This window comes from Salmo salar, chromosome 27, assembly GCF_965601325.2.
Source record: "Salmo salar chromosome 27, fSalSal1, whole genome shotgun sequence".
NCBI lineage: Eukaryota > Metazoa > Chordata > Actinopteri > Salmoniformes > Salmonidae > Salmo > Salmo salar.
The window spans coordinates 2,676,287-2,704,049 of NC_138317.1; the positions used below are offsets into that span (position 1 = coordinate 2,676,287).

The 27,763-nt window shown below is 43.3% G+C and overlaps 1 protein-coding gene across 6 annotated transcripts in view; it reads right to left on the reverse strand.

Moving 5' to 3' along the window:
- Nucleotides 1-4,088: 4,088 nt before the first annotated feature.
- Nucleotides 4,089-27,763, reverse strand: part of LOC106588182 (histone-lysine N-methyltransferase ASH1L) — a 47,656-nt gene continuing 23,981 nt past the window's right edge. For 3 of the 6 annotated variants that reach the window (XM_082970311.1, XM_082970310.1, XM_082970309.1), the window contains exons 12-27: nucleotides 27,338-27,484; nucleotides 25,682-25,790; nucleotides 24,856-25,011; nucleotides 24,400-24,470; nucleotides 24,120-24,283; nucleotides 22,021-22,173; nucleotides 13,100-13,154; nucleotides 12,680-12,812; nucleotides 11,699-11,983; nucleotides 11,260-11,346; nucleotides 8,865-8,955; nucleotides 8,015-8,153; nucleotides 7,728-7,900; nucleotides 7,465-7,631; nucleotides 6,642-7,086; nucleotides 4,089-6,495 (exon numbers count right to left, since the gene is read on the reverse strand). In XM_082970311.1, coding sequence (XP_082826437.1) covers nucleotides 6,404-6,495; nucleotides 6,642-7,086; nucleotides 7,465-7,631; nucleotides 7,728-7,900; nucleotides 8,015-8,153; nucleotides 8,865-8,955; nucleotides 11,260-11,346; nucleotides 11,699-11,983; nucleotides 12,680-12,812; nucleotides 13,100-13,154; nucleotides 22,021-22,173; nucleotides 24,120-24,283; nucleotides 24,400-24,470; nucleotides 24,856-25,011; nucleotides 25,682-25,790; nucleotides 27,338-27,484 — 2,467 coding nt within the window. In that variant the 3' untranslated portion in view covers nucleotides 4,089-6,403. The remainder of the gene's footprint in view (nucleotides 6,496-6,641; nucleotides 7,087-7,464; nucleotides 7,632-7,727; nucleotides 7,901-8,014; nucleotides 8,154-8,864; nucleotides 8,956-11,259; nucleotides 11,347-11,698; nucleotides 11,984-12,679; nucleotides 12,813-13,099; nucleotides 13,155-22,020; nucleotides 22,174-24,119; nucleotides 24,284-24,399; nucleotides 24,471-24,855; nucleotides 25,012-25,681; nucleotides 25,791-27,337; nucleotides 27,485-27,763) is intronic. The other 3 variants (XM_045709519.2, XM_082970313.1, XM_082970312.1) reach the window with 3 other exon arrangements.

The window sequence follows — 27,763 nt, forward strand, 5'->3', positions numbered from 1 at the left end:
CTTTCCTCAGTACATTCAACCTCTTCTTCCTCTTTTTCCCCTCCATTCCTCCTCAGAAATCCACCTTTCTATGCATTTGTCCCAATGTTTTGCTTGTGGCCCGGTGGCCACGTAACTCGTCTTGCTCATCTAGGAAACTTGTCTTCTCCGTGCGCCAACATTTTGAATGCATGAACAGTGGCACAATTGTTCTGCAAAAACCTTCGTCCCCCATGTGGAAGAGTGGGAAATTGTGGGGAGCAGGTGTCCAAGTACAGCCTGGTCTCATAGACTAGACGTAACATAGAAATGTAAATCCGGGACAGTCAAATTATACTGAACAAAAAAATAAACGTAAAATGTAATGTGTTGGTCCCATGTTTCATGAGAGATCCACAAAAAACGTATTTCTCAAAAATGTCAAGCACAAATTTGTTTACATCCCTGTTGGTGAGCATTTCTCCATCCACCTGACAGGTGTGGCATATCAAGAAGCTGATTAAACAGCATGATCAATACACAGTTGCACCTGGTGCTGGGGACAAAAAAAGGCCACTCTAAAATGTGCAGTTTTGTCACACAACACAATGCCACGGATGTCTTAAGTTTTGAAGGAGCATGCAATTGGCATGCTGACTGCAGGAATGTCCGCCAGAGCTGTTGCCAGAGAACTGAATGTTAATTTCTCTACCATAAGCTGCCTCCAAAGTCGTAGACCAGGTGTAACCATGCTAGCCCAGGACCTCATCATCCGGGCTCCTTCACCAGCTGATGAAATTAAGTTTGCACAACCGAAAGATTTCTGCACAAACAGTCAGAAACTGTCTCAGGGAAGCTCATCTACATGCTCGTCATCCTGATCAGGGTCTTGACCTGACTGCAGTTAGGTGTTGTAACCGACTTCAGTGGGCAAATGCTCATGTTTGATGGCCACTGGCATGCTGGAGAAGTGTGCTCTTCACAGATTAATCCTGGTTTGAGCTCTACTGAGCAGATGGTATGGCGTTGTGTGGGCAAGCAGTTTACTGAAGTAAACTTTGATGACAGAGTGCCCCATGGTGGGGTTATGGTATGGGCAGGCATAAACTACGGACAACAAACACAATTGTATTTTATCAAATGCACAGAGATACCGTGACGAGATTCTGAGGCCCATTGTTGTGCTATTCATCCGCCACCATCACCTCATGTTTCAGCATGATAATGCACGGCCCCATGTCGCACGGATCTGTACACAATTCCTGGAAGCTGAAAAGGCAAATGGTGGTCACACCAGATTCTGACTGGTTTTCTGAACCACACCCCTACCTTTTTTTAAGGTATCTGTGACCAACAGATTAATATCTGTTCCCACTCATATGAAATCCATAGATTGGGGCCTAATGAATTTATTTCAGTTGACTAATTTCCGTATATGTGACTCGTTTCAGGAAACTAGGCGTATGTCGCGGGTCACTGCTTCACAGGATAGCCATTTGAACTTTTTTTATTTTATCAAAATGCGTTTTTTGGGAGAAATGCCTTTTGGAACATGTGAAGGTTCATGTGCCTTAATAACAGACCTGTATGCCATCTGTAAATATAGCATTGTTAAATTACGAGCCTAGTTGGTTTAGCCACAGAAAAAGAATGCAACCTTCCAGCTAGCCCTGTCACATATACCATGGTTGCCCTTAGTTTGAAGATGTAATCCGGAGACAGGTGTTTTCTCCATCTCCTTAGCTATCATACTCTAATTCCTCTCGGTCCTACAGAAAGTGGAGAGCAACACTTATGCAGTTCTACTACCTGATACATTTTTTAAAAAGCCGCGTTAGACAGGATTACCTACAAATACTGACTCATCGCCCACTAATTATCTCAGCCAATCATGGAGAAACATCCATCCATGATGTATATAGGTAAGATAGTCTAGCTAGCTACATTTTCAGATATTATACATTTCTAATTTTTACAAAGTCGTTTTCATTTCAAGTTAGTGTACTGTTAGCTAGCTAGTTAACATGAGCTGTCTGGCTCGCTAGCTAACATTACATGTACGATCTTAATATTTGTATCTCAGAGCCATTTGCTTTGCTAGTTATAGCCTAATGTTATCTAGCTAACATTGAACCTGGTTGGTTAGCTACCTGCAGATTCATGCAGGGTAGTAACGTCATGAGTTGAGATTATAGTTCATTGTTTAGCTAGCTAGCCACATGTCTTAACATAAGACTCCACTGTGCAAGTATCCATTTCAATAGAATATCACTGCGACAACTGTTGATAGACGTAGCTAGTAAATTTGCTCTGGTTATGGATCGCATAGAGCAAAATACCGGTAGTTTATCTAGCCTATTCACTACCGTGAAGTGGGTCCAATCCTTACTTGTAGGCCTATATGCTATTTCATGAGTATGAAACCATCACACCCAGAAAAGATGAGGAATTTATTCTGCAATGATTATGGAAATGAAATAATCTGAAATAGATTTCTTATTTTAGAACGCAAAGGAAACAGATTTTCGCTTTTCTCACTAAGAGCAAATGATTGCATCTTGTTATATTTAGCTACCTGTTTGGTTATGAATAAGTCATCATATGTTCCCCATTTGCACAAGACTACTAGGCTACCTTTGCCTTCTTGCAATGCAATAGAAACTGTGCGTTCACATGGTCTAAAGTTTGCGCAAAGATAAGCGCATTCTCAAGTCAAGTTCAGTTCTTATAAATGCCAACCTTTGCGTGAAAACTGTTTTGGGGCATATTTTGTGCGCACACAACGTTTATAAATGTGGCCCAAGGTGATCTAACCAGTTGGAGGACGACCTGCAGAGTCTGGTTCATCCTTGGGTGCAATTTCCAAATGAATAAATTTACCATGTTCATCTGAACAAACAATAGCATCTTCACAAGGTCCTTTGCTGTTGTTCTGGGATTGATTTGCACTTTTCGCACCAAAGTACGTTCATCTCTAGGAGACAGAACGCGTCTCCTTCCTGAGCGGTATGGCGGCTGCGTGGTCCCATGGTGTTTATACTTGCGTACTATTGTTTGTACAGATGAACATGGTACCTTCATGCATTTGGAAATTGCTCCCAAGGATGAACCAGACTTGTGGAGGTCTATAATTATTTTGGCTTTGGCTGATTTCTTTTGATTTCCCCATGATGTCAAGCAAAGAGGCCCTGACATAACCTGAAAGGCCGCTCAGCAAGGAAGAAGCCACTGCTCCAAAACCACCATAAAAAAGCCAGACTACAGTTTGCAACTGCACATGGGGACAAAGATGGTACTTTTTGGAGAAATGTCCTCTGGTCTGATGAAACAAAAATAGAACTGTTTGGCCATAATCACCATCGTTATGTTTGAAGGAAAAAGGGGGAGGCTTGCAAGCCTTAGAACACCATCCCAACCATGAAGCATGGGGATGGCAGCATCATGTTGTGGGGGTGCTTTGCTGCAGGAGGGATTGGTGCACTTCACAAAATAGATGGCATCATGAGGAGGAAAATTATGTGGATATACTGAAGCAACATCTCAAGAGATCAGTCAGGACGTTTGTGGGCAGAACTGAAAAAGCATGTGCGATCAAGGAGGCCTACGAACCTGACTCAGTTACACCAGCTCTGTCAGGAGGAATGGGCCAAAATTCACCCAACTTACTGTGGGAAGCTTGTGGAAGGCTACCCAAAACATTTGACCCAAGTTAAACAATTTAAAGGCAATGCTACCAAATACTAATTGAGTGTATGTAAACTTCTGACCCACTGGGAATGTGATGAAAGAAATAAAAGCTGAAATAAATAATTCTTTCTACTAGTATTCTGACATTTCACATTCTTTAAATGTGCTGATCCTAACTGACCTAAGACAGGGAATTTTTACTAGGATTAAATGTCAGGAATTGTAAAAAAACTGAGTTTAAATGTACTTGGCTAAGGTGTATGTAAACTTCAGACTTCAACTGTATGTTATGCACCGGCGGCCACCTATCGTCTAAACCTGGGAACAGACCCTCATACTGCTTTTCTACACCCCTGCTTATAAATTCACCTGAATTATATTAAGGAAATCCAGAACACAATTGAACGTTTAAACATGATCAAAAAGTCAAGGCAAAATAAACATTCACAATAATGTAGTGCTTTTTATTTAAAAAACAAACAAAAAAAACCCAAATAGAATATAAAACAAAAAGTAAAAACCAACAGCATTTTCATGACTTTAGAATCATAATTACAAACTTTTAACGAGTGGAAGAAGTTGACAAACTGTACACATCACAAAATGTCTGCCAGTCTGTCCATTTACAATGCTTGCATCTTATTTTGTGATTGTCTAAAAATAACTAAAAAAATCACACATAACACACAAATAGCCTACAAGCACAAGCATCATATTTATGACCGCTATCACAAAAACAGAACCAAAAAGGAAGAACATATTTAGCTGACAGTTATACCTTTGTTTCTGTCATCTTTCATAATATCATAACATTTTTATGTTGGTTTGTTTTTTTAGTGTTCAACACTTTGCAGCAAAAACAAGGAGCATATTTTCTCCTCATAAGTAAAATTATTGATATTAATTATTACAGCGACCGATGTAATTTCAGAGTCACTGTTATGTCCCAATGCCTTTTATGAAGTTCGTTTGACATTCTTCTCGCTCATGCAGTACATAGATGAATTTCATTTTTAGGGAACAAAAATTCAGTTTAAGTTCTTATGTCATTCATTAGGACAGTTGTGGTACATTTTACTGGACAAAAACACCTCTTCTTTCTCCTTCAAGCTTAAGTGTCTCGATTATAGTAATACAAATGGCAGACAATCATTATAATAATACATATGGGTCTGAGTTCTGTACAATACAATAATACACAAAATCTGTTATCAAGATATTGCTTTTGGAGACACTTCTCACATTATCCCAGTCTGTATATACATAACTTGGCACTGTACAACTTTCTGTCCTCTTTCTGTCAGTTTCTTTACTCTCTCATCCTGTCAGTCCATCTTGATAGGACATTTCAGTCAAAGTCCCATTTTAAACAGAAGCGTTTGGAAAAAAGAAATCTCATCAAATCACACAAATTATTTAAAAGTATTCTCCATGGCAACCAGAACACATTTGAAGAATAAAATGTACAGCTAGAATTCCCTCCCTCCCAACAAATACCCCTCACAGAATATATGAAAATATGACCATCACGATACATTTTAGGTTTCCATAATTTCCCATAAAATGTTAATTGCCATCAAGCCCTTAATTTTTTTCTTTTTTTCTTCAAGAATTCTGGCAGATTACTGACACATAAATGTGCATACACATACGCACACACTCACGCAAGGCAGTCAGGGATCACGGCGTTCTGAGGCGTTACAGTAAGAGCCAGTGTTCCGCCACCTGACTTAGTTAAGCTGGTGAATCAGGTACTTCAGAAAGAGGGGTGAAGTGGACTGCCTCACAAACCGAACAAGACACTTGACTGACCAAAAGCGTACACTCCATCTTCCCAAAGACCACCAGCCATTCTCCCATCCTTCCTTCTCTGTTCCTATATTATATATATATATATATATATAAGATAATATACTTATTAACTTGCTTTTCAGACTGCATTATCCAATACTGTGTTACAGAGCGCCAACAATATCCATGGTACCAAAGTGCAGTTGACCAACCTTGTTCCTGCTGCTTCTCTCCTAGTTCATTGTCAACAGTGTATGCTTACTGTACACTGCATAGCCTCTGAGCATAGTCCTGGTACATTAACCCTACGTTTAGTTTGTCATCACCACTTAGTCCCACTAGGGGGCGCCAGTCGCCAGTGTTCTCATTCCCATTTGATGTTGCTTAAAAAACGAAGTCAATATGAGTCTATGGCTGTATGCCACAGCCATGTTCAGTACCACTTTGTTCCTTTATTTTGCTCATCAAAAATAATTGGCTCAAGGTTGCACTGATGAGCCATGTATGGATAATGTATGGATAATGTGACACCTATGTAATTGTCTCTCTGTCCCAAGTAACAGGGCTGTCTTTGATGAATATATGTTCAATGCGCATTTTTAAGTGCATGGGGTACATTTTCCTATGTAAAAAAATGTAAAATAAAATATGCATTTGCATCGTACTTCAATAAGTCTGGGTCCACCCTCCTGAGAAGTCCTTGGGTCCCCTACAAAACCGTTATCAATGATCACGACTGCTGAGTGCACTGCTTCAAACCATTTATTTGTTGAGTTGTTTCATCACTTGAGATGAAAGGTTGGGGAAGAGGGGACACCACCTGAAGGGGGGCCAGAGAAGGGGACCAACCTTTTCACTTTGTGGTCACCTTCTCTTTGTAAATGTCGTCTTCCCTCTCTTTCCATTTCCCCCCCCACCTCTCCCAAGTAAATGAAAGGGGAATGTGCTTGCCAGGTAAGTGGCAACATCATTTTCTACCCACAAAGTCTCCAAATCCAAGTGTCCGTCTACGTAATCGCCGTCCTGACCCCTCCTCTAGAAGATAAGTGACATCTATGGCTGTTGGAAGAAGAAAGAGAAGTTACCAAACACCAATGACATATTAAGTTAACTGTCCGATATTTCCCCCTCATCAATTCAACAGTTTCCATTCTTCATCAAACCACCCCTCTGTCGTAATACCCGTTTTCTCATTGCCTGCTCACCGTTCTTATTGGGTGTTCTGTGTAGCAGATCCAGCAGAATCTTGTTTAGCCGATCCCTTTGCGCCTCCCTCCTGCCCAGTCCGGAGTGATGGAGGGGTGAGGAAGACATGGAGGGGAGGAGCTCCAGCACGTCAACCCCTCTCTCTGCCGTACCTTCCTCCAGCTCCCTATGCTCCTCTACCTGTTGCCCCGCCTCCTCCTCTTCTCCCTCCCTTGGCCCATCTGGTCGCGTGGGTTGGGCAGAGGTAGGGAGTGTGGGTTCTTCATGGGCAGTGTCCATGTCCCCATCCACCGCTCTCACGTTTTCACTCTCAGGACGGAAGTCGTCACCCTGGTCGCATGGGGAAGCGTCGTCCTCACAGGCCCCTCCAACTCCTTTGGGCCGCTCGCTCTTCCAGGCCGAACGCCCCCCGTTCCTCTTGTAGTTGTCAGGAACGTAGTGCGGCTGTGGCGAGGTTGGGAAGGAACAAAGGCTCTTTAATTTGACTTACAAGTTGCTCATACAGGACTTCATTTTTGGGATTATTAACAATTTGTTTTACTAACTGTGTATAAAGCTGGACCCCAATCTTCTCTCTTAGGATAACTAACGGTTTGCAAAAACACCCAGGAAAAGAATGGTAGGCACATATCAGTCATCACTGGTGCCCAATCAACCTCTTTCATAAAACCACTTTGATACACTTCTCTGATTGGACTCAATTCAAGCCCATAACGAAACCTTATATCAATACTACCTCATCAAACTAGCCTCACTGAAACAACATACGGACACTTCAATACAAACAACCCCCACTCCGCCCCTCCTCTTCGACCCTCTTACCGAGAAGTCTCTCTTGGGGGCCAGCCTCTTTGGAAAGTGGTTGAAGGCATAGGGCTTAGTGCACACGGGGAAGCGGTTGCGGTGGATCTTGTAGAAGAGGTGCGCCGACTTGTCCAGGCGGTAGTCGCAGATGTACACGTCCTGCTCCTTCACTCCTTTCGGCCGTCCTGAAGAAAAAAAAACGCACCACAGGTCAGGTTAGGTAATTATGTGTGTTTGTTTTGATCTCCCTTACAAAGTGTGTGTGCATGCGTGAGTCTCACCTTTGCAGTAGGTGTAGAGGTCGAGGACGCAGCAGGTCCCAACCACGGCCTCCAGAGGGATGATCTCGTAGAGTGGCACACGGAACAGCTCGTTGTGGTAGAAGCGGCGCGAGGGCGAGTGGTGCGTCTCGTGGGGCCTGAAGTAATGATGGCCAAAGGCAAACCTCTCACCCCTATAGGACACCCACACAAGGAGACAAGAGCGAGTCAGAGGCAAAAATACAGCAATGAAATCGCTGATGTTGCTCAGCGCTGGCTCAATGGGGCAGTCCCTTCCCCTCCCTTACTTTTCACTCTTCCAGAGTTTCTCGATGCGGAAGATGTCCAGCTTGTCTCTGTTGACATGGGACAGAAGACGGTAGGACTGCCTGACCGGCTGTCCCTCTGGGGTGCGTCTGCTGTCCCTCATCAGGTACACACAGTCACCTGGTCAGACAGGTTACATAGCATTATCATGATTTTTATTTATACATTTGTTTAAAAAAAAAAAATACCCCTTTTTTCTCCCCAACTTCATGATTACGATCTTGTCTCATCGCTGCAACTCCCCAACGGGCTCCGGAAAGGTTGAGTCATGCGTCCTCCGAAACATGACCGACCAAGCCACACTTCTTAACACTCGCTCGCTTAACCCGGAAGCCAGCTGCACTAATGTGTCGGAGGAAACACTGTTCAACTGACGACCGAAGTTAGCCTGCAGGCCCCCGGCCCGCCACAAGGAGTCGCTAGAGCGCAATGAACCAAGTAAAGCCCCCCGGGCCAAAGCCTCGCCAAACACGGCCGACGCTGGGTCACAGCCGGTTGTGATACAGCCTGGGATCGGCTATAGTGATGCCGCAACACTGCGATGTAGAGCCTTAGATCGCTGCGCCACTCAGGAAGCCGATATAAGGCGCATTTATCACACCCCAAGTTGCTATACAACAATTATTCCATGTGGCAAGCTGTGCAACTGACACAAAAACTCACTACAACATTGATGTGGCCTCATACATGGGGTTGCGTCCGAAATGGAACGCTATTACCTATATAATGCACTACTTTTGACCAGAGCCCTATACTTCTGAGCAGGGCCCTGTTCAAAAGTAGTGCACTATATAGGGCATAAGGTGCCATGGTTATAGTCCCCATCCATACCTTGGTGCAGCAGCAGTTCGTCTCGCAGCAGACAGATATAGTAGATTGAGCCAGACTGGGCGTAGCTGGGCTGGGGCAGCATTGGCACCTCCTGGAGCACCAACGGGGCAGGATATGACATCAGATCAAACACGAAGATGAAACAAAAGACAAAGCATTCCTTTGAAATAACCACCTGTAAGGAGTGGAGTGCCTGAAACAACAATGGCTATGTCCCAAATGGCACCCTATTCCCTGATACATTTACAAGGAGCAATCTGCGATTGGTACATCCATTTTTGGACTTGATTATATACCCATTGATTCTTGAAGAATATAACTTATGAAATGCTTTATGAGCTTAGTTCAACTGTCATTCCCTATCAGAAACCAAAATATAAGCTTGTCTTACTCCATTGTTGGTAAGCAATGTAATTGTAAACAAATACTGTGTAGCCTCAAAACATGGTTAAAACTGTACATTTGATATCATGGATGATCAGTCCCTGAATCCATTGCTCTGTGTATACATTTGAGATTGGTTGAACACCCCCATCGCTCCACTGTTTCCAAATCAGTGGCAGGGTGACGCTTTGTTAGTTTCAACTGCATATTGCCCCTTTATTTACACTTTCTGTAAAGTGTGTTGTGACTGTTAAATGCACTTAACAAAACTGCAATTTGATCATCTTACTTTTGGGATGTGCATATCACCTTTTTCTTCACTGACTGAACACATCTCTCATGGGCTGTTTCGCAATATGCATACTACTGTGCTATGAGCACGCAAATTGAAGCACGGGAGGGTAGGAGAATGAGTTCCAAATCAAAGTATGCGGCGCAAAAGTTTATTGAAATTAATGGCGGCCATTATTTGAGCTCAAGCGAGAGAAAATAAACTCAGACTTCGGAATGAAATGTTGCCCATTCACATCTCATATGTTGCCTGATTGCAATATTTTATCTTGATACATTAATACATACAGTACTCATTTTGGCATGTTTACCTGCCTACAATACCCACTTTAGTGTGTGTAGATCGCAAGCCCATTGTAAGTCAATAGAGCGAACTGGCTAGTTATCTAGCTACAAAGAACTGGTAACTAGCTAACCATGAAGGACTGACAGTCATCTACCTTGCAAAACATTATCTTAAGGTAGTTTTTGCCTGTTAAACTAGCTGGCTAGTGCAGGTTATTACGTTCAGTGAATGGGGGAGGTGAAGAGTGATGTAATACAGTAGGGGGAGTGCGAGTGCTTCTCAAATGTAATATTTTATCCACACTCGTCCTCACAAGAACGCACTCAAGAGAGCATCCACAAAAAATGCACTCGGAACATGAGTGTGGAGAATAGTAGTATGCATATTGAGAAACACCCATCGTCTGATAATCCACCTGTGACCTTCCAGTGGGTTTCTTTTAGGGGTTGGAATGGAAATAATTTCCCAATTGTTTCATTCTGAATCATTTTGTTTCATTCCACTGTTCTGACCAGTAAAATAAAGTTAGAAGGTTGGAACACAAAAAAAAGTTATGGTTTATATCATTCCTTTCTGTTCCTTTTTAAACCTCTGAAATCATATATTTCTTTAACATTTAGCTCGACATTGAATTACTTCACCAATCAGTGCAGATAGAGCAGCTTGCTATGGAGCGGGCAAGCTATAGTTGTTTACACACATTGGACAGACAAGGGTGGGGAGCAAGAGATGGTGGAGAAAGAGGCTTGGCTTGAAGTGCTGGGCATCTTGTTATGACATGCATTATCTGAATCAGGCCCCTCAGAATTATACCTACGCAGGCGTGGCTTTTACGAAGGAACTTTGAATGTCTTTGGCCTTCCGAGAGTTGGCTTAAATGTTGAACCAGAGCTAGTTAGCTAGCTAACATGTGTGTGTGCAGAGAGGCACCAGAAATAAAAACATATCTTAGCTTTCTGTAGTTAATAAATCCAATGTGAAATGTGATAACTATAGTATCCTTAACTATCATTGAAAAGGTTCATCTCTAATTAAAAATGTCTCTCCCTAATTTCAGAATCACACTTGTAACATCAGTAGGCTACAGTAGTCTATGCTCCGGCGAGGGAGGGGCTGGTAGCCCACACACACACACACTAGCAAAGATTTTTTGCTGGCAGCAGACACTGGAATACATTTAGTGAGGGCTTTGCATAGGTGCTTTGTTGCATTTTTGGTGGGACTGGAAAATGCCCGGAACGTAAAATAACATTATTAACCAGTTCCCATGCTTTTAATATAACGGTTCTGTTCCGGAATAGTATAGATCACTTTTGTTCCCAGTTCTGATTCTGTCCCCCCCCCAAAAAATTGAGTTTTCTGTTCTGTTCCAACTTCTGGTTTCTATAGACCATGGGGTGTGATTGAGATTAGGTTAAGGGGGACAACACTCACCCTGTCCACAGGTCGGGGGTCGCACTGCTCACACAGGTAATGTTCCACCTCCGCCTCCAGCCGCATGCAGTCAAAGTGCTGCCACACCTGAGAGACAGACGCATCACCGTTTACCCTGACACTACAATCACAGCCAAAACTAACGCTAACAATATATTAGACTACCACACTTAGTAATCTTTCCCACAATAAACTCGTGGTCTCAAAACATTGCTTCCACTGACAGGAACAAACACTCACCATTCACTCAGAATCATCAGGCAGGTCCCACTACATTCAACTAGCCTGGAATCCAAACTGTATATTGCCTCAGGGATTAAGTAAGGAACTGATATTCAGTTTTATCCATATCCAGTTAGGCTAACCTTCAACAACAGGTTAAACTTCAACAACACAACTCGGAGCCTGCAATGTTAGGCTGTATCCCACGCTCTCTCACCATGCACTTCTCACACTGGATCATCAGGCCCTCGTCCTTGTACATGCCGCAGATGCAGCGGATGATGTCATCGTCCTTGTCGTGAGAGCCCGGCCAGCCCCCTCCGTGATGGTGGTGATGATGGGCGTGGTCTCGCTCCAGCGAATCCGAACTGTCCGCTTCGCTGGCTGTTTCTCCGACGATTTCGTCAATCTGGACAGCGGCTTCGTGGCGCGCGCCGTAGTAGGCCTTCCTCAGCCGGCACACGTCCCTCCCTACTGACGACTTCCGCCCGTAGTATTTCTGCTAGGATGGAGGGAGCATAGGGCAATGACGTTGAATTTGGAAAATACAGTTTGTGTGTTGTAAAGTGGAGTAAAAGACCAGCTTACGCCACAGCAACCTAAACAAGTTCGACCAGACTTCCAGAATCCCACTTAGAATTCTAAGCCCCTGCAAAATGATACATTCTCAGACAGATAGCAACAATGGCAAGAAGCTGCCATGTGGGGAATCGTGACTCGTATCAGCTTGTTGTGTCTTGTTATTGATACCATGTCTTCTTGTGAGGCGTTTTGACTCGTCACGTCTATGCTAATATGGCAAAAATTTGGTAGCTAGCTAACCACCAACTGTAATGGTGTATTTGGGAGACAAGTGCTCATTGTGCAAATGTATGCATATTTTCAATAATGATTTGGAGAGGAAATATAGTTTACATGTTGTCAACAATCCTTTGATTCTAAAGCTAAACCCGCCTGTTTTGATCCACGGTTGCGCACACATTGGGTTTTGTTGCTAAATAACCCACCTGTCTATAGGGTTGAGTACCCTTCAAAGGATTTGAGTGGTACTCACACATCCTCCACACAACACAAATGTAAATAAGAGTCCTCTGTGTGTAGGTGTGTGTGTAAAAAAGAGTCCTCTATGTTTAGGTGTGTGTGTAAAGGATCAGTGGCTGTGTATATCCAATAAGGAGGAGGGTTCTGGGAGACCCACCTCTGCGTTGCGGAACACTTTGAGCATGTCAGTGTCAAATGCCTCCACGGTCTTGTAGTGCCCTGTGGTGATTTGCTTCTCAATGGTACTCAGGTCCAGCGGGTCTGACACCTTCTCATAGTACTGCGTGTTCCTGGGGTAACACACACACACACACACACACACACACACACACACACACACACACACACACACACACACACACACACACACACACACACACACACACACACACACACACACACACAAAGTCATGGGGTGAGAGTCAAAACTGTGCCTCTTGTCTCATGATTCCAAACATGATCGTTATCCAACACGCTGAGGGTGTTGGATAACACACAAAGCGTTGCACAACACACCTACATACAGTAAACATCGATGAAAGAGCTAGCATGCACACACAAACAAGCAAAAACATACCGCTTTCTTGAGGGTAGGTTTACCAGTGGAGCAGCAAGGGTCTGACCAGCTGAGTCTACGGAAAGAGAGATTATCTTCAGCAGAGTACCTTCTACTTTTATAGTGCCTAAATATACTCAGGGAAAAATGAGTCTGCACACTTCAATCAGATCTACAACAGCAGATGTTTGTAGAAGCAAAAGCCAAACAGGTAAGCCAGTAGTAGTGGTCAGTACACGCACATGGACTGAGTCCTGTTGAGACTGGGTTGCGTTACACAGAAGTGTTGACTTTGTCATGTCTTTGCCATTTGACCAGCAGTTTCTCTGAAGGCACCAGGGATGTTTAGAGACTAGGAAGTTCATGGGAAGTGTAACGTCTGCGTCCAGCTCACACTCCCAAACACGTAGATCCCCAGAACGCTGACCACTTTCCAGCTCACTGTCCAGATCCCAATCACCGGAATTCAAATCACCTGTTCACACACCTGCATGTCATCATCCCACAATATTTAGTTCAGTTCCTTGCACCCCATCACTGTGAGGTATTGTTTGTTTTGAGACACACTTCTCTCGGAGCACTGGTTTTTCCCGTCCTTCACTCCTGCCGTGTAGGATAGTTTTTGCCTATTCCCTGCCTGTACTGTTGCCATTTTGGACCTACCGTGTATGACCTTCTGCCTGCCCCTGGACCCAGCTACCTGCCTTCTCCTAAGGTCCCTTCCAATAAACACCTGCTGCTCTCTGCGCTTGAAACCAGCTCTCTGTCTCCTATCGTGTTCAATACAGGAAGGAGTTCAGTGTGTGCACAAGTTTGTGAGTAAGTGATCGAGAGAGTGTGAGTGTGTGTATGCTGGAGAGGTGGTTGGTGTTTACAGGGAAGGCTGTAAACACCAGTAGCAGTCAAAAGTTTGGACACACCTACTCATTCAAGGGTTTTTATTTGTAGAATAATAGTGAAGACATCAAAACCATGAAAAAACACATATGAAATCATGTAGAAACCAAAAAACTGTTAAACAAATCAAAATATATTTGAAATTCTTCGAAGTATGTTTTATGTTATGTTTATGTTTTAGTCATTTAGCAGACACTCTTATCCAGAGTGACTTACAGGAGCAATTTGCTCAAGAGCACATCGACAGAGTTTTCACCTAGTCAGTTTGGGGGTTCGAAACCAGTGACCTTTTTGTCTTCTTAACAGCTAGGCTACCTACCTGCACTTTTGAATGCTATATAATACTATTGATACTGTGACTGTACTGACACATTTTGTAAACAACCCAAATAATTCAATAAACATTGAGCTGTTATTTCATTTTAACCCGACAATGAACCTGACTGAAATTACTATTAGATCTTTGTAACTACGCAGTGACTGACTGTGTAGTTACTTATGTGTGACAGCTGCTTCTCAACATCACATGGTTTCCTGTCACTAACTTTCAACCTGCTTTGTGAGTGTTCATATAACCATTATTTTTAGCTTATCTGATGTAGCTGGTGGTTTCACAATATAACAACGAGGGCGATGAAGTCGGATAAAAAGGAGCCTTTGTTAAAAGTCCTCTGAGTGAAAACGCTACCACATTGTTTGGGCTGGGTCGTTTGTGTTTGTAACAAGGAAATAAAGGATGCTTTTTGTTGTGCATCTCCATTCAGGCCCCTTTCTATGTAGATCTGCAGTTTTTCACACCACCTTAATATACGGAACAAAAATATAAATGTAACAATTTCTACGTTTCCACTGAGACACAGTCCACATAAGGAAACAAGCCAACCGAAACAAACTAATCCGTCTCCAATCCATGGATATCACATGACGGGCAGGGGCGCAGCCATGGGTAGGCCCACCCGCTGGGGAGCCAGGCCCAGCCAACCAGAACGATCCCCCTCCACTCAAAAGGGCCCCATTACATACAGAAACACTCCTCTGTGGATGCAGCTTATGGTAGAGAAATCAACACCCAGTTAGCAGGCAACAGCTCTGGTGGACATCCCCGCAGCCAGCATGCCAGTTGCACGCTCCCCCAAAACCCGAGACACCCGTGGCATCGTGCTGCGCGACAAAACCGCACACCTCAGCGGCCCCTTATTGTCCAGAGCACAAGGCGCACCCGCGTAATGATCGTGCCGTTCAACCAGCCCCCCGACATGCCACACCTGTCAGGTGGCAAAGGACAAATACGCACCAACAGTATTTTAAAAAAACAAAGTATTTAAGTAAACAAATTTGGGCACAACATTTTAGCAAAATAAGCCTTTGTTCGCATGGAAAATTTCAGGGATTTTTTTCATTTCATCACATTAACATGGGACCAACATTTTTTCTCAATCCTGGGGTGGGATATATTTAACTTGAGGTGAGAGAACCATAAGCAACATCTTGCAGGTACATTTGCAAATAAACTTGAAGGTAGCCTATGCATTAAAGGACCAATGCAGATGTTTTTATCTCAATATCAAATCATTTCTGTGTAACAAAGTACCTTACTGTGATATTTTTTTCATTAAAAAAACAAAACAAAAGCTTCTTAGCACATAGCAATATCTCAATCAAGAATTTTGGAAAAAAAATGAAAACTACCTGTTATTGGCAGAGGTTTGGAACTCTTTCTAATTGGTTTAGTAACTAATGTAATTAATTAAGAGACCAGTCAACAGGCAGGCATAAAACTCCATCCCACCAACAGGCGGAAATATCAGGCAGAATTTTCCAACAGTGCTTACACTAAAAGGGCAGTATCATGATTTTCATAATATTATTCCAACCCCATTGTGGAAATACACTATATTCAGAAAGTATTCAGACCCCTTGACTATTTCCACAGACTTATTCTAGAACGATAAAATAAACAAAATTCAACTGAAATAAACCATTTACATAGGTATTCAGACCCTTTACTCAGTACTTAGTTCAAGCACCTTTGGCATAAAATTACCGCCTCGAGTCTTGGGTATGACGCTACAATCTTGGCAAAGATTAAAAAAGAAAAAAAAGAAAGTAGCCACCCTTTGTCTTGATGACAGCTTTGCACACTCTTGGCATTCTCTCAACCAGCTTCATGAGGTAGTCACCTGGAATGAATTTCAATAAACAGGTGTGCCTTGTTAAAAGTTAATTTGTGGAATTTCTTTCCTTCTTAATGCGTTTGAGCCAATCAGTTGTGTTGTGACAAGGTAGGGGTGGTATAAAGAAAATCGCCCTATTTGGTAAAAGACCAAGTCCATATTATGGCAAGAACAGCTCAAATAAGCAAAGAGAAACAACAGTCCATCATTACTTTAAGACATGAAGGTCAGTCAATCTGGAAAATTTCAAGAACTTTTAAAGTTTCTTCAAGTGCAGTCGCAAAAACCATCAAGCGCAATGATGAAACGGGCTCTCACGAGGACCGCTACAGGAAAAGAAGACCCAGAGTTACCTCTGCTGCAGAGGATAAGTTCATTAGAGTTACCAACCTCAGAAATTGCAGCCCACATAAATGCTTCACAGAGTTCAAGTAACAGACACATCTCAACATCAACTGTTCTGAGGACGGTGTGAATCAGGCCTTCATAGTTGAATCGCTGCAAAGAAACCACTACTAAAGGACCCCAATAAGAAGAAGAGACTTGCTTGGACCAAGAAACACGAGCAATGGACATTAGACCGGTGGAAATCTGTCCTTTGGTCTGATGAGTCCAAATTTGAGATTTTTTGTTTCCAACCGCTGTGTCTTTGTGAGACAGAGTAGGTGAACGGATGATCTCTGCATGTCTGGTTCCCATCATGAAGCATGGAGGAGAGTGTGTGATGGTGTGGGGGTGCTTTGCTGGTGACACTGTCAGTGATTTATTTAGAATTCAAGGCACACTTAACCAGCATGGCTATCACAGCATTCTGCAGCGGTACACCATCCCATCTGGTTTGCGCTTAGTTGGACTATCATTTATTTTTCAACATGACAATGACCCAACACACCTCCAAGCTGTATAAGGGCTATTTGACCAAGGAGAGTGATGGAGTGCTGCATCAGATGACCTGGCCTCCACAAGCACCCGACCTCAACCCAATTGAGATGGTTTGGGATGAGTTGGATCGCAGAGTGAAGGAAATGCCGCCAACAAGCGCTCAGCATATACAGGAACTAGTGATGCACTGATATGACATTTTTTTTGTACAGTTAAATAGTTAACACACACACACGGACGCAGCGGTCTAAGGCACTGCATCTCAGTGCAAGAGGCGTCACTACAGTCCCTGGTTCGAATCCAGGCTGTATCACATCCGGCTGTGATTGGGAGTCCCATAGGGCAGTGCACAATTGGACCAGCGTTGTCCGGGTTTGGCCGGGGTAGGCCGTCATTGTGAATAAGAATTTGTTCTTAACTGACTTGCCTAGTTAAATAAAGGTTACACACACACCACAATGGCCAAAAAGTTATTTTGTTGACATTTCCGTATGTCCCCATTACCAGTCAAATCAAAACCTTTTTCTTTCACTTACTTGCTGTGCTGTTTCATTGTTCATTTGTTCAGTCGGGTCTTTGCGTGTCAAAAAAGATACACATCAAATAACACTATTTGACGTGTGAAATAAGATTGGTCAACAATCAGGACCTAAATATGACTGCACGTCACGTAATACTTTTACATAGTTATTACACATTGATTACACTATCCCTCGTATTTCATATGCCACAACGATTCATCGATACGTATGATATGATGCTGGTAAATTTGTCTCGCGCACCATCAGTGCTGGTCATAAAAAAAGCTAGCTAGCTCATGGATGCAAGCAATGTTCTTCCCCAATAACATAGCAAATCGACAATCTGTTTCAGTAGCTATAGTTAGCAAGCTAACTATATAGCTAGGTATCATCATCTAAAATAACCCTAATTTATAAGACAGTTGTTATTTGATTAATGGTGGTCGCACCCATTTATGTGAAGCTAGCCACAATAAGGATTAGCCACAATAGCGGACTTATTAGCACTTAGCCTTCAAAATAAAAAGTATGTCATTGACAGTGATGCAAATCAATCCAAATAGTACAATTATGCCATAATTGAATAGATCATGCTAAACGAGGTTGGAATGTTGTTATATAAAATCAACAAAAGACAATAATATGTTAATTTGACAAAAATCTGTTGAAATCACACCGGATGGATTATACTTTAGAATTGCATTGGGGGCATACTTATTTCACTGTACAGCCCTACCTATGGATTGTGGATCAATGACATGGGGTATCAGTCTACTCAGTGACACCCAGAGAACATTAGCGTCGTAGCTATTATTGCGGGACTCTGAAACAACTGTGAATTGAGCCACATCTATTGTCAACCTATGTGTATTGAACACTATTCCCGAGGAAAAACAATACTGCGTGGATGTTTTGGAGTCTGATAAATGTATTGGGTATTGAGTAGACTTATACCCCATTTCATTGATCCACAATCCTTAGGTAAAGCTGTACAGTGCAATATGAAGATCAATACACACAATATGCTGACTGGGGAGGTGATTTCACACAGTCACAGTCCTGCGATAAGAGCTACAACGCTAGTATTTGCGTAAACTCAGTTGTGTTCTGTAGGTGTCACCGAGTAGACTGATACCCCATTTCATTGCTTCACATTCCAACCTGGTTTAACATTATCTAGTCTAAATATGGCATGAATCCACCAATTGTAAACTTCTGCATCATGTTCAAAAAGGTACTTTTATTTTGAAGGCAAACCGCAAAGTCCACTATTGTGCCTAATCCTTATTGTGGCTAGCATCACAACACATAACCGGTTCGGTGGAGCCTTACTAGCCAGATTAAGCTAGCTAGCTGGCTGCTTATAACGTTAGCTTTGGGCAACAGGGTTAAGTAGCTGACTAGCTATTTATTTTCATGAACTGAAGTTCAATTTCAATAGGCAAACAACAAGTGGCTACCTTGCTAATACTTACTCACAAGGATTCCTAAATCATTGCTAAGAATGAAAATGACTGCAATTTCTACTGGTCATTGTTGTCAGGCTGGTTGTATTGGTGCTAGCTAGGTACCAAGCTAAAGGTAGCTAGCTACCCCAGAAGTTGCGGTCAAACAAATAATGCTTTATTACCAACGTGGTATTGTAAACACATTGTTCGTGGCCGGTGTTTGCAGCTTTGACAGTGCTACTGATAGTAGTGGTGGTGCTTGGCTTGCACGTGCAAATTCATAACACACAACATTCTATAAGAGAACTGTGTTATTTAACGCGTCAAATAGTGTTATTGTCAAATAGTATTATTTGACGTGTATCTTTTTTGACACGCAAAGACCCAAACGGCATTCCATAGTATGTTGTGAAGCTAATAGCAGTGACGCTATTATTGTGTAACTCCAGTAGGGAAACATCTGAAAAATAGCGCACTTGGTAGTGTGTACCAGTGCTCGACCAGTCACGAAAGCCAACATCACCCACGACAGAGAATGGTTGATTGTCAAGGGCAATGAAATCCATTATCTTGGCGTTAATGGATTTCGCCTTTTGAGTTGTCTCGCTGAAATTCTCTTACTCTTTCAAATGACTGCTCGACTTGTTGACTGCTCGATCCACACAGCAGACATTGTGGGCTAGGTTAGGAATGCTGTGTTGCACGTGTAGTGCAACATTTTACGTGCCGTCATTACGTCATGTACCTATGTTATATAGGTATGCACGTCAGCTTTGACATCGGTTTTGCACATCGGCGTTAAACTACACATCGGGCCGATACCGGTGTTAGCATTTTTAGCTAATATCGTCCGATTCCGATATGTTCACCGATATATCGTGTAACCCTAGTGGAAACTCCTTCAAGACTGTTGGAAAAGCATTCCAGGTGAAGCTGGCTGATAGAATACCAAGAGTGTGCAAAGCTGTCATCAAGGCAAAGGGTGGCTACTTTGAAGAATAAAAAATATATATATATTTAGATTTGTTTAACACTTTTTTGGTTACTACATGATTCCATATGTGTTATTTCATAGTTTTGATGTCATCACTATTATTCTACAATGTAGAAACATTTTAAAAAGAAAGAAAAACCGAACGAGTAGGTGTGTCCAAACTTTTGACTGGTACTGTAACTAACTTGTTATGCAAGTGTTGCACAGCAACAGATGGAGAAAAACTACACCAGTCAAGTAATTAACTTCAACAATAATCTTCATTTTAATTTGACTTTACAAACAAACAACAAGAGGGCTTAATTGGAGTCTATTTCATCCGAGCCTAGGCCTACATTAAATAACTTAACTGGCTAAGGTAGGCTATGAGGCTTAACAACACCTTCCACAATAAGAAAATATATGGACTAATAGAAGCAGGATTTGTTTTTATTAGCCCTAATTACAACTGCAACTGGCCAAAAAGGTAGCATCCTACATAAAACAATAATTGAAAGAAAACAAATTGATGTTTGTGTCTGAATGTCTGTATTGGGATAGCCTGCTCCTGTAAAGACAGAACAAACAGAAAATACTGTCAGCTTGAGAACTAAATATCCTTGGATAAGCACTCACAATAATGCTAGAATTTACTAAACTACAGTCATATAGGCCACTAAGTTACTTACTGTACTTAAAGTGAAAAGTTGCATTTCCCCTCGGACACGATCTTGTGGATGTCGGGTGAGATGGATGAGATTTTGATGCGCAGGCAGTCCTCGATTGACTTAAGTGAAAGCCGGTTCCTGTCGTGAGTCTATATTATGTTCATAGAGGAAAACGACTCACAGGTGTAAATCGATCCAAACATTGTTAGCACATAAAATGCAAGTTTCTATATTGTGCTGTATTCCTCTGAGCATGCCAAAACACACACAAGGACTACTACTACTACTACTACTGATCGCATCTCTGATCTGGCTCGATGTCTGGTATTCAATCAGTTCAGTTTGAATTGCGGCCTCGTCCAGCGACGGTATCGTTTTCTTAGCAAGGGAGGAGTATTCTCCGCCTGGGCGGACTGTGAGAGGATCACGTACAAACGCAATGATATCCTTGGGCATGCTGTAGTCTTCAAATCTGGTGGAGAAGTTGTCCCTCAGCTGCTTGATGAAATCTTCCATCCCCTGTGTGACAATGCTGCGGCCTGGTCCCATGCCTGTTGTTCCTTCAGTGTGCTGAAGTGTAGTAGCCTTCCAGATGACAAGTCCAAATCGAACAACTCAAGCTTCCTAGTAAAGGCCTCAAGTTTTTCCACCATGTCCACAGGGGTTTTCCTTCTTCCTTGTAAACTGCAGATTTAACCCGTTTAAGTGACAGAATGTCAGCCCAAAAAGCTGTGCGTGTAGCTTGCAGTTAACGCTTCAACGTTCCTGCTTCGGGCCACCGTCTGGGGCGGGAAGGCCACTTGAAAGTTCCATGCTTAGATTAATAATGACTTCTGAGATTGAACTATTTGCAAACAGTGACATTTTCATTGCAAATAAAACACACTGGCTTCGCATTGGGAAAAGATGGTGAGATGAACGCATATCTCTCTGTACATTCTTCCCTGAAACTTAGATTTTCCTTATCTACCTTTCTTTTGATACTATTGATACAAGCTAATGGATCTGAATGAATATTGACGTAAAAAAAGTAGTGTAGCCTACAGTAGGCTAGTAGACCTGTTTTTCCCCACCAATCAACGCACAGAAAAATAGACCATTTTTTTTTTTTTTTTTATTGAGACATGGTGATTTTATTTAGCGTATTTAGATCAAAATGATTATGGTATGGTCACTGAATGTATTATGTACAAATCAGATGTGTTAAAAATGTTGTTCCATTTGTAGTGTAGGCCTATTCATTGTGCTAATATTATATCCCGTCAGTGTAAATAAGAATTTGACTTGCCTAGTTAAATAAAGGTGTGTGTGTAAGCGTGTTAGATGTGTGCGCGAGCACAAATGTGTGTATGTGTTGCATGTGTGGGTGTGTCACTGACCCTTGTAGCTGGTGATCATGTCACAGATCTCCTTGAAGATGTGCGCCAGGCGGGCGGTGCGGGTGACCTCCGTGTTCTCCTCGGCCGCCGCCAGCCTCCGTGTGCGCACCGACCGGGACGTCTGCAGCGCCGAGAACTGTGTCAGGAACACGTCTGCGGTGACAAAGGAACACACGCACAGAGCGATTGAGTCGACAAGCCATCACAAACACTCCCCTTGACGCCACATACAAAAAACAGCATTCATATTCCGGATTTAACTGGGGTTTCTCCGAAAAGCTGTGTAGCACTAACGTCATCATCAGTCTATTGTAGGGAAAGGATGAAATATTATCTTAGTGCTACAAAGCTTTTGGGAAAACTTACCCCTGGCACATTCCTGCATATAGAAATATACTGAGCAAAAATATACACTGCTCAAAAAAATAAAGGGAACACTTAAACAACACAATGTAACTCCCAAGTCAATCACACTTCTGTGAAATCAAACTGTCCACTTAGGAAGCAACACTGATTGACAATAAATTTCACATGCTGTTGTGCAAATGGAATAGACAACAGGTGGAAATTATAGGCAATTAGCAAGACACCCCCAATCAAGGAGTGGTTCTGCAGGTGGTGACCACAGACCACTTCTCAGTTCCTATGCTTCCTGGCTGATGTTTTGGTCACTTTTGAATGCTGGCGGTGCTTTCACTCTAGTGGTAGCATGAGACGGAGTCTACAACCCACACAAGTGGCTCAGGTAGTGCAGCTCATCCAGGATGGCACATCAATGCGAGCTGTGGCAAGAAGGTTTGCTGTGTCTGTCACGTAGTGTCCAGAGCATGGAGGCGCTACCAGGAGACAGGCCAGTACATCAGGAGACGTGGAGGAGGCTGTAGGAGGGCAACAACCCAGCAGCAGGACCGCTACCTCCGCCTTTGTGCAAGGAGGAGCAGGAGGAGCACTGCCAGAGCCCTGCAAAATGACCTCCAGCAGGCCACAAATGTGCATGTGTCTGCTCAAACGGTCAGAAACAGACTCCATGAGGGTGGTATGAGGGCCCAACGTCCACAGGTGGGGGTTGTGCTTACAGATCCAGACCTCCATGGGTTGATCAATTGGATTTCCATAGATTTTTTTTGCGTGATTTTGTTGTCAGCACATTCAACTATGTAAAGAAAAAAGTATTTAATAAGATTATTTCATTCATTCAGATATAGGATGTGTTATTTTAGTGTTCCCTTTATTTTTTTGAGCAGTATATTTCAATGATTTTACTGAGTTAAATGAACTGTAAGGAAATCAGCCAATTGAAATAAATTCATTAGGCCCTAATCTCTGGATTTCACATGACTCGGCATGGGCCAATCAGAATGAGTTTTACCCCACAAAAGGGCTTTATTAGAGACAGAAATACTCCTCAGTTTCATCAGCTGTCCGGGTGGCTGGCCTCAGACGAGCCCGCAGGTGAAGAAGCCTGATGTGGAGGTCCTGGGCTGGTGTGGTTACACGTGGTCTGTGGATGTGAGGTCGGTTGGACGTACTGCCAAATTCTCAAAAATGATGTTTTTGTTTGAGGCGGCTTATAGTAGAGAAATGAACATTCAATTCTCTGGCAACCACTCTGGTGGACATTCCTGCAGTTAGCATGCCAATTGCACGCTCCCTCAAAACTTGAGGCATCTGTGGCATTGGGTTTTGTGACAAAACTGCACATTTTAGATTAGCCTTTTATTGTCAACAGTACAAGGTGCACCTGTGTAATGATCATGCTGTTTAATCAGCTTCTTGATTTGCCACAACTGTCAGGTGGATGGTTATCTGGGCAAAGGAGAAATGCTCACTAACAGGAATGTAAACTAATTTCTGCACAAAATGTTTGACATTTCTGGGATCTTTTATTTCAGCTCATGAAACATGGGACCAACACTTTACCTGTTGCGTTCATATTTCTGTTCAGTGTAGAATGATTATTCTATTCATTCTAGTTCTGTTCTCCTGCACATGTGGGTCTCACACACCTTTGACTCCTCCCCCCCCCCCCCCCCCCCCCCCCCCCCCCACACACACACACACACACACACACACACACACACACACACACACACACACACCTGACTTGATGTTTCCGTCGTCGCGGATGACTCCTCCCCAGCGTGTGTAGATGGACAGGCCGCCACTGGCCTCCCTCTCGCCCTCCCTCTTCAACAGCTCCTGCTTCTCCCTCATCTTCTCCCAGTTCCTCAGTAGGAACACACAGTGCTTCAGCACAAAGTTCCTGAGCCACAGAGAGTGAGAGAGAGAGACAGTGGTGAGTGTGTGTGTTCTGTTTGCGTGGGTATGTGTGCGTGAAGGGTGGATGGGGTGTGTTTGGCACGTGTGCTGTGTGTGTACCTCTCTCTGTTGGACATGGGTTTCATAAGAAGGTGGGGATAAAACTTGCTGCTGTCACTTGAATCCTCCTCCTTGGGAAAAGAGAAGAGGGGGAAAGTTAGAGATAAAGGAGTACTGATCATATGCTGCTGTTCAGTCCAGCCCTCTAACTATTCAAGTCCATTGTGTCATTTTTTTAATCGAACCTTCCGCCCCACAAAAAGCTCCTTTGAGACAAAGAATCACTCTGTTCTACATACACAGTGCCCTTAAAATAAACTTAGCCGCTCTCTAAGTTACAGAGCTAAAGACATGGCAAAAACTTGACTGATTTAGGACCAGAATACAATGTCTTTGCCTTTAGGCTCCATAAAAACGCTGTGTTAAAACGTTTGATGACGGTAAATATCAAAGACCCATTGTAGCGGCAGTAGCAAGACACCTGATATTACATTTCCTCTAGTCTCTCTCCCTTACACGCACTCGTTTTTTCAGCTGGTGCTTGGACTTGCGTTTCTCCTTGAGTCGACCCAGCCGCCGTGCCCCGCCTGTTTTTCCAGGCATCCCGTTGATTCGCTGGCTTTTCCCTCCGATGATGCCCCGGCAGCCCTCCGAGCCACATTTACACACTTGCTGTAGAGAGAGCGAGAGAGAGAGAGAGCGAGAGAGCGGAGTAGAGAGAGCGAGAGAGAGGGGAGTAGAGAGAGCGAGAGAGAGAGGGGAGTAGAGAGAGAGGGGAGTAGATAGAGAGAGAGATGGGAGTAGAGAGAGCGAGGGGAGTAAAGAAAGAGGGGAGTAGAGAAAGAGGGGAGTAGAGAGGGGGAATTAGAGAGAGCGAGGGGAGTAGAGAGAGCGAGGGGAGTAAAGAAAGAGGGGAGTAGAGAGAGAGGGGAGTAGAGAGGGGGGGAGAGAGAGGGGAGTAGATAGAGAGAGAGATGGGAGTAGAGAGAGAGAGGGAGAGCAAGAGAGAGGGGAGTAGAGAGAGGGGAGTACAGTAAGAGAGGGAAGTAGAGAGAGAGAGCAAGAGAAGTAAGCAGCAGTAGAGGGGGGATGAAAGGGGAGAGAAGTTCAAGGTAAGAGGTGACACAGGTAAAGGAATGTGAAGTGTGTGCCAAAAACAGGAAAAGGGAACAGGTGTGGGAAAATTGAGATCGAAACCCAAACCCAGTGGAGAGTGGGCTCTTGGATGCTAAAACGACCAAGATAGATTTTTTGCTGCGGCACAAACCGATCTGGAACAAGGCTAAATTGGGGCTGTAACGGAGTGGATCGGGGAAAATGGTTCATGTGCCGCCACACCCACCTGCTCTTCGGTGTTGAAGGAGTGGAAGTTATAGTCGTAGGTGAGCTCCGTGCCGCTGCTCATGTCCTTGAGGGCAAAGAGGCCGATCCTGTACACCCCATTCACTGACCTGCAGGAGCAACAGACACGAGGGAAGAAGAGTGAGGGAGAACTCAGATTTGCCCAGGCAGGCTATGAAATAGCTACCCGGACTATTTGCATTGTGTGCCTCCCCCCACCCCTCTTTTTACGCTGCTGCTACTCTCTGTTTAGCATATATGCATAGTCACTTTAACTATACATTCATGTACATACTACCTCAATTGGGCCGACCAACCAGTGCTCCCGCACATTGGCTAACCGGGCTATCTGCATTGTGTCCCGCCCGCCAACCCCTCTTTTACACTACTGCTACTCTCTGTTCATCATATATGCATAGTCACTTTAACCATATCTACATGTACATACTACCTCAATCAGCCTGACTAACCGGTGTCTGTATGTAGCCTCGCTACTGTATATAGCCTCTCTACTGTATATAGCCTGTCTTTTTACTGTTGTTTTATTTCTTTACCTACCTATTGTTCACCTAATACAGGCTCCAACCAATTGCGCAAAAAAGGTAAGTAAGCATTTCATTGTAAGGTCTACACCTGTTGTATTCGGCGCACGTGACAAATAAACTTTGATTTGATTTGAACTTGAGCATAGGGCACAGCCAGTGCATAGGGCTCTGGTCAAAAGTGCACTATACAGGGAATAGGGTGCCATTTCGGGAACACACTTTTTTAATCTCCCTGCACAGTACAACCGTGTAGGCTGCACTTTGCTGTCTAATGTACTCTTTCTGGGAGGACAAAAAGCAGTTTCAGCACATTGTCTAGGGGCACTAACACAGCTGTATCCAAGACCCCAGCTACAACGTCGTATAATCACTATTCTGTGACAAGATGGAGGACTGGCTTCATGCTGGAAAGGCCCACTCCACAACACCCCACAGCACTACAGAGAGACAGTTGTTAGATCGCTGTGTCCTAGTTTACTCACTGGACATTCAAGAAGGAAAACAGGTGTCTTTTCTCAAAGGTCGTTAACCGTTTTTACAGTCTGTGTTCAGGCCCTTTTGGTATTAACACAACTTTTAACAATAAAGAAGCTTTTTATTAACTTCAACTGTCCTCCAAGAGTTGCTGAAATTCCTCTTCACTTAAACGGTGGGTTTAACATGTTGAGGTCCTCCTGTTTTACTTACTTTCAATATCGTAACCTTGGTTTAACTTGTGTTCTACCTTTCATGTATTATTCCTTGTAAAAAATAACAAGCTTTATAGACACTTAGTAAATCGTACCATTGTGTGTTATTAACAGACTGTCTACTGTACTAGAGGTGGTGTCCTGGACATTAGCCTAAGGACTTTCAATGGAGAATATCCATTGAACATGCTTTTCAGTAAGTAGCAAGTGCGCAAGCATGTCGGTTGGCTCGGTCTGTGTCCAGGAAACCATTCCTAAGTGAACCCCAAACACTACTAGAGTTGAACTGTGTGGCTAAGTTGGTAGAGCATGGGGCTTATAATGCCAAGGATCGCAAGTTCTATTCCCGCTCAGACGGTCTGGATAAAAGCATCTGCGAAATGGCATGTTGTTGAAGTATTAGTAGTAGTCCTAATAACTTACCACTTCTGCATTTCACAGTTGGGTTCACAGCTGTGGTTGATGAAGCGGGCCTCGTTGCCCATCCGGTAGCTGTCGATCACCATGCCGCTGTCCAGGTTCAGACAGTATTGGCCGCTGTGGGAGAAGTACTGCTCCATCATGCGACTTCTACAGGACACACAGAGGGGGAGAGAGAGGGACATTAGAAGACATGGATATGAGAATATAAAGCAGAGTTTAGGAATACAGATGAACACCACAGAACCATTCAAAAGGCCCACAAAAATATTAATGATTTAACACGAAAGAATAATACATTTGGCGGCGAATCCTTGCTAACTTCCACTTAAGGGTGCGTTCGTAAATTCGCTCTAGCTATCTACTCCGATTTCAGAGCACTCTCGTCTGAGTGTGCCAGAGCGCAGAATAACTGATGAATTTACGAAC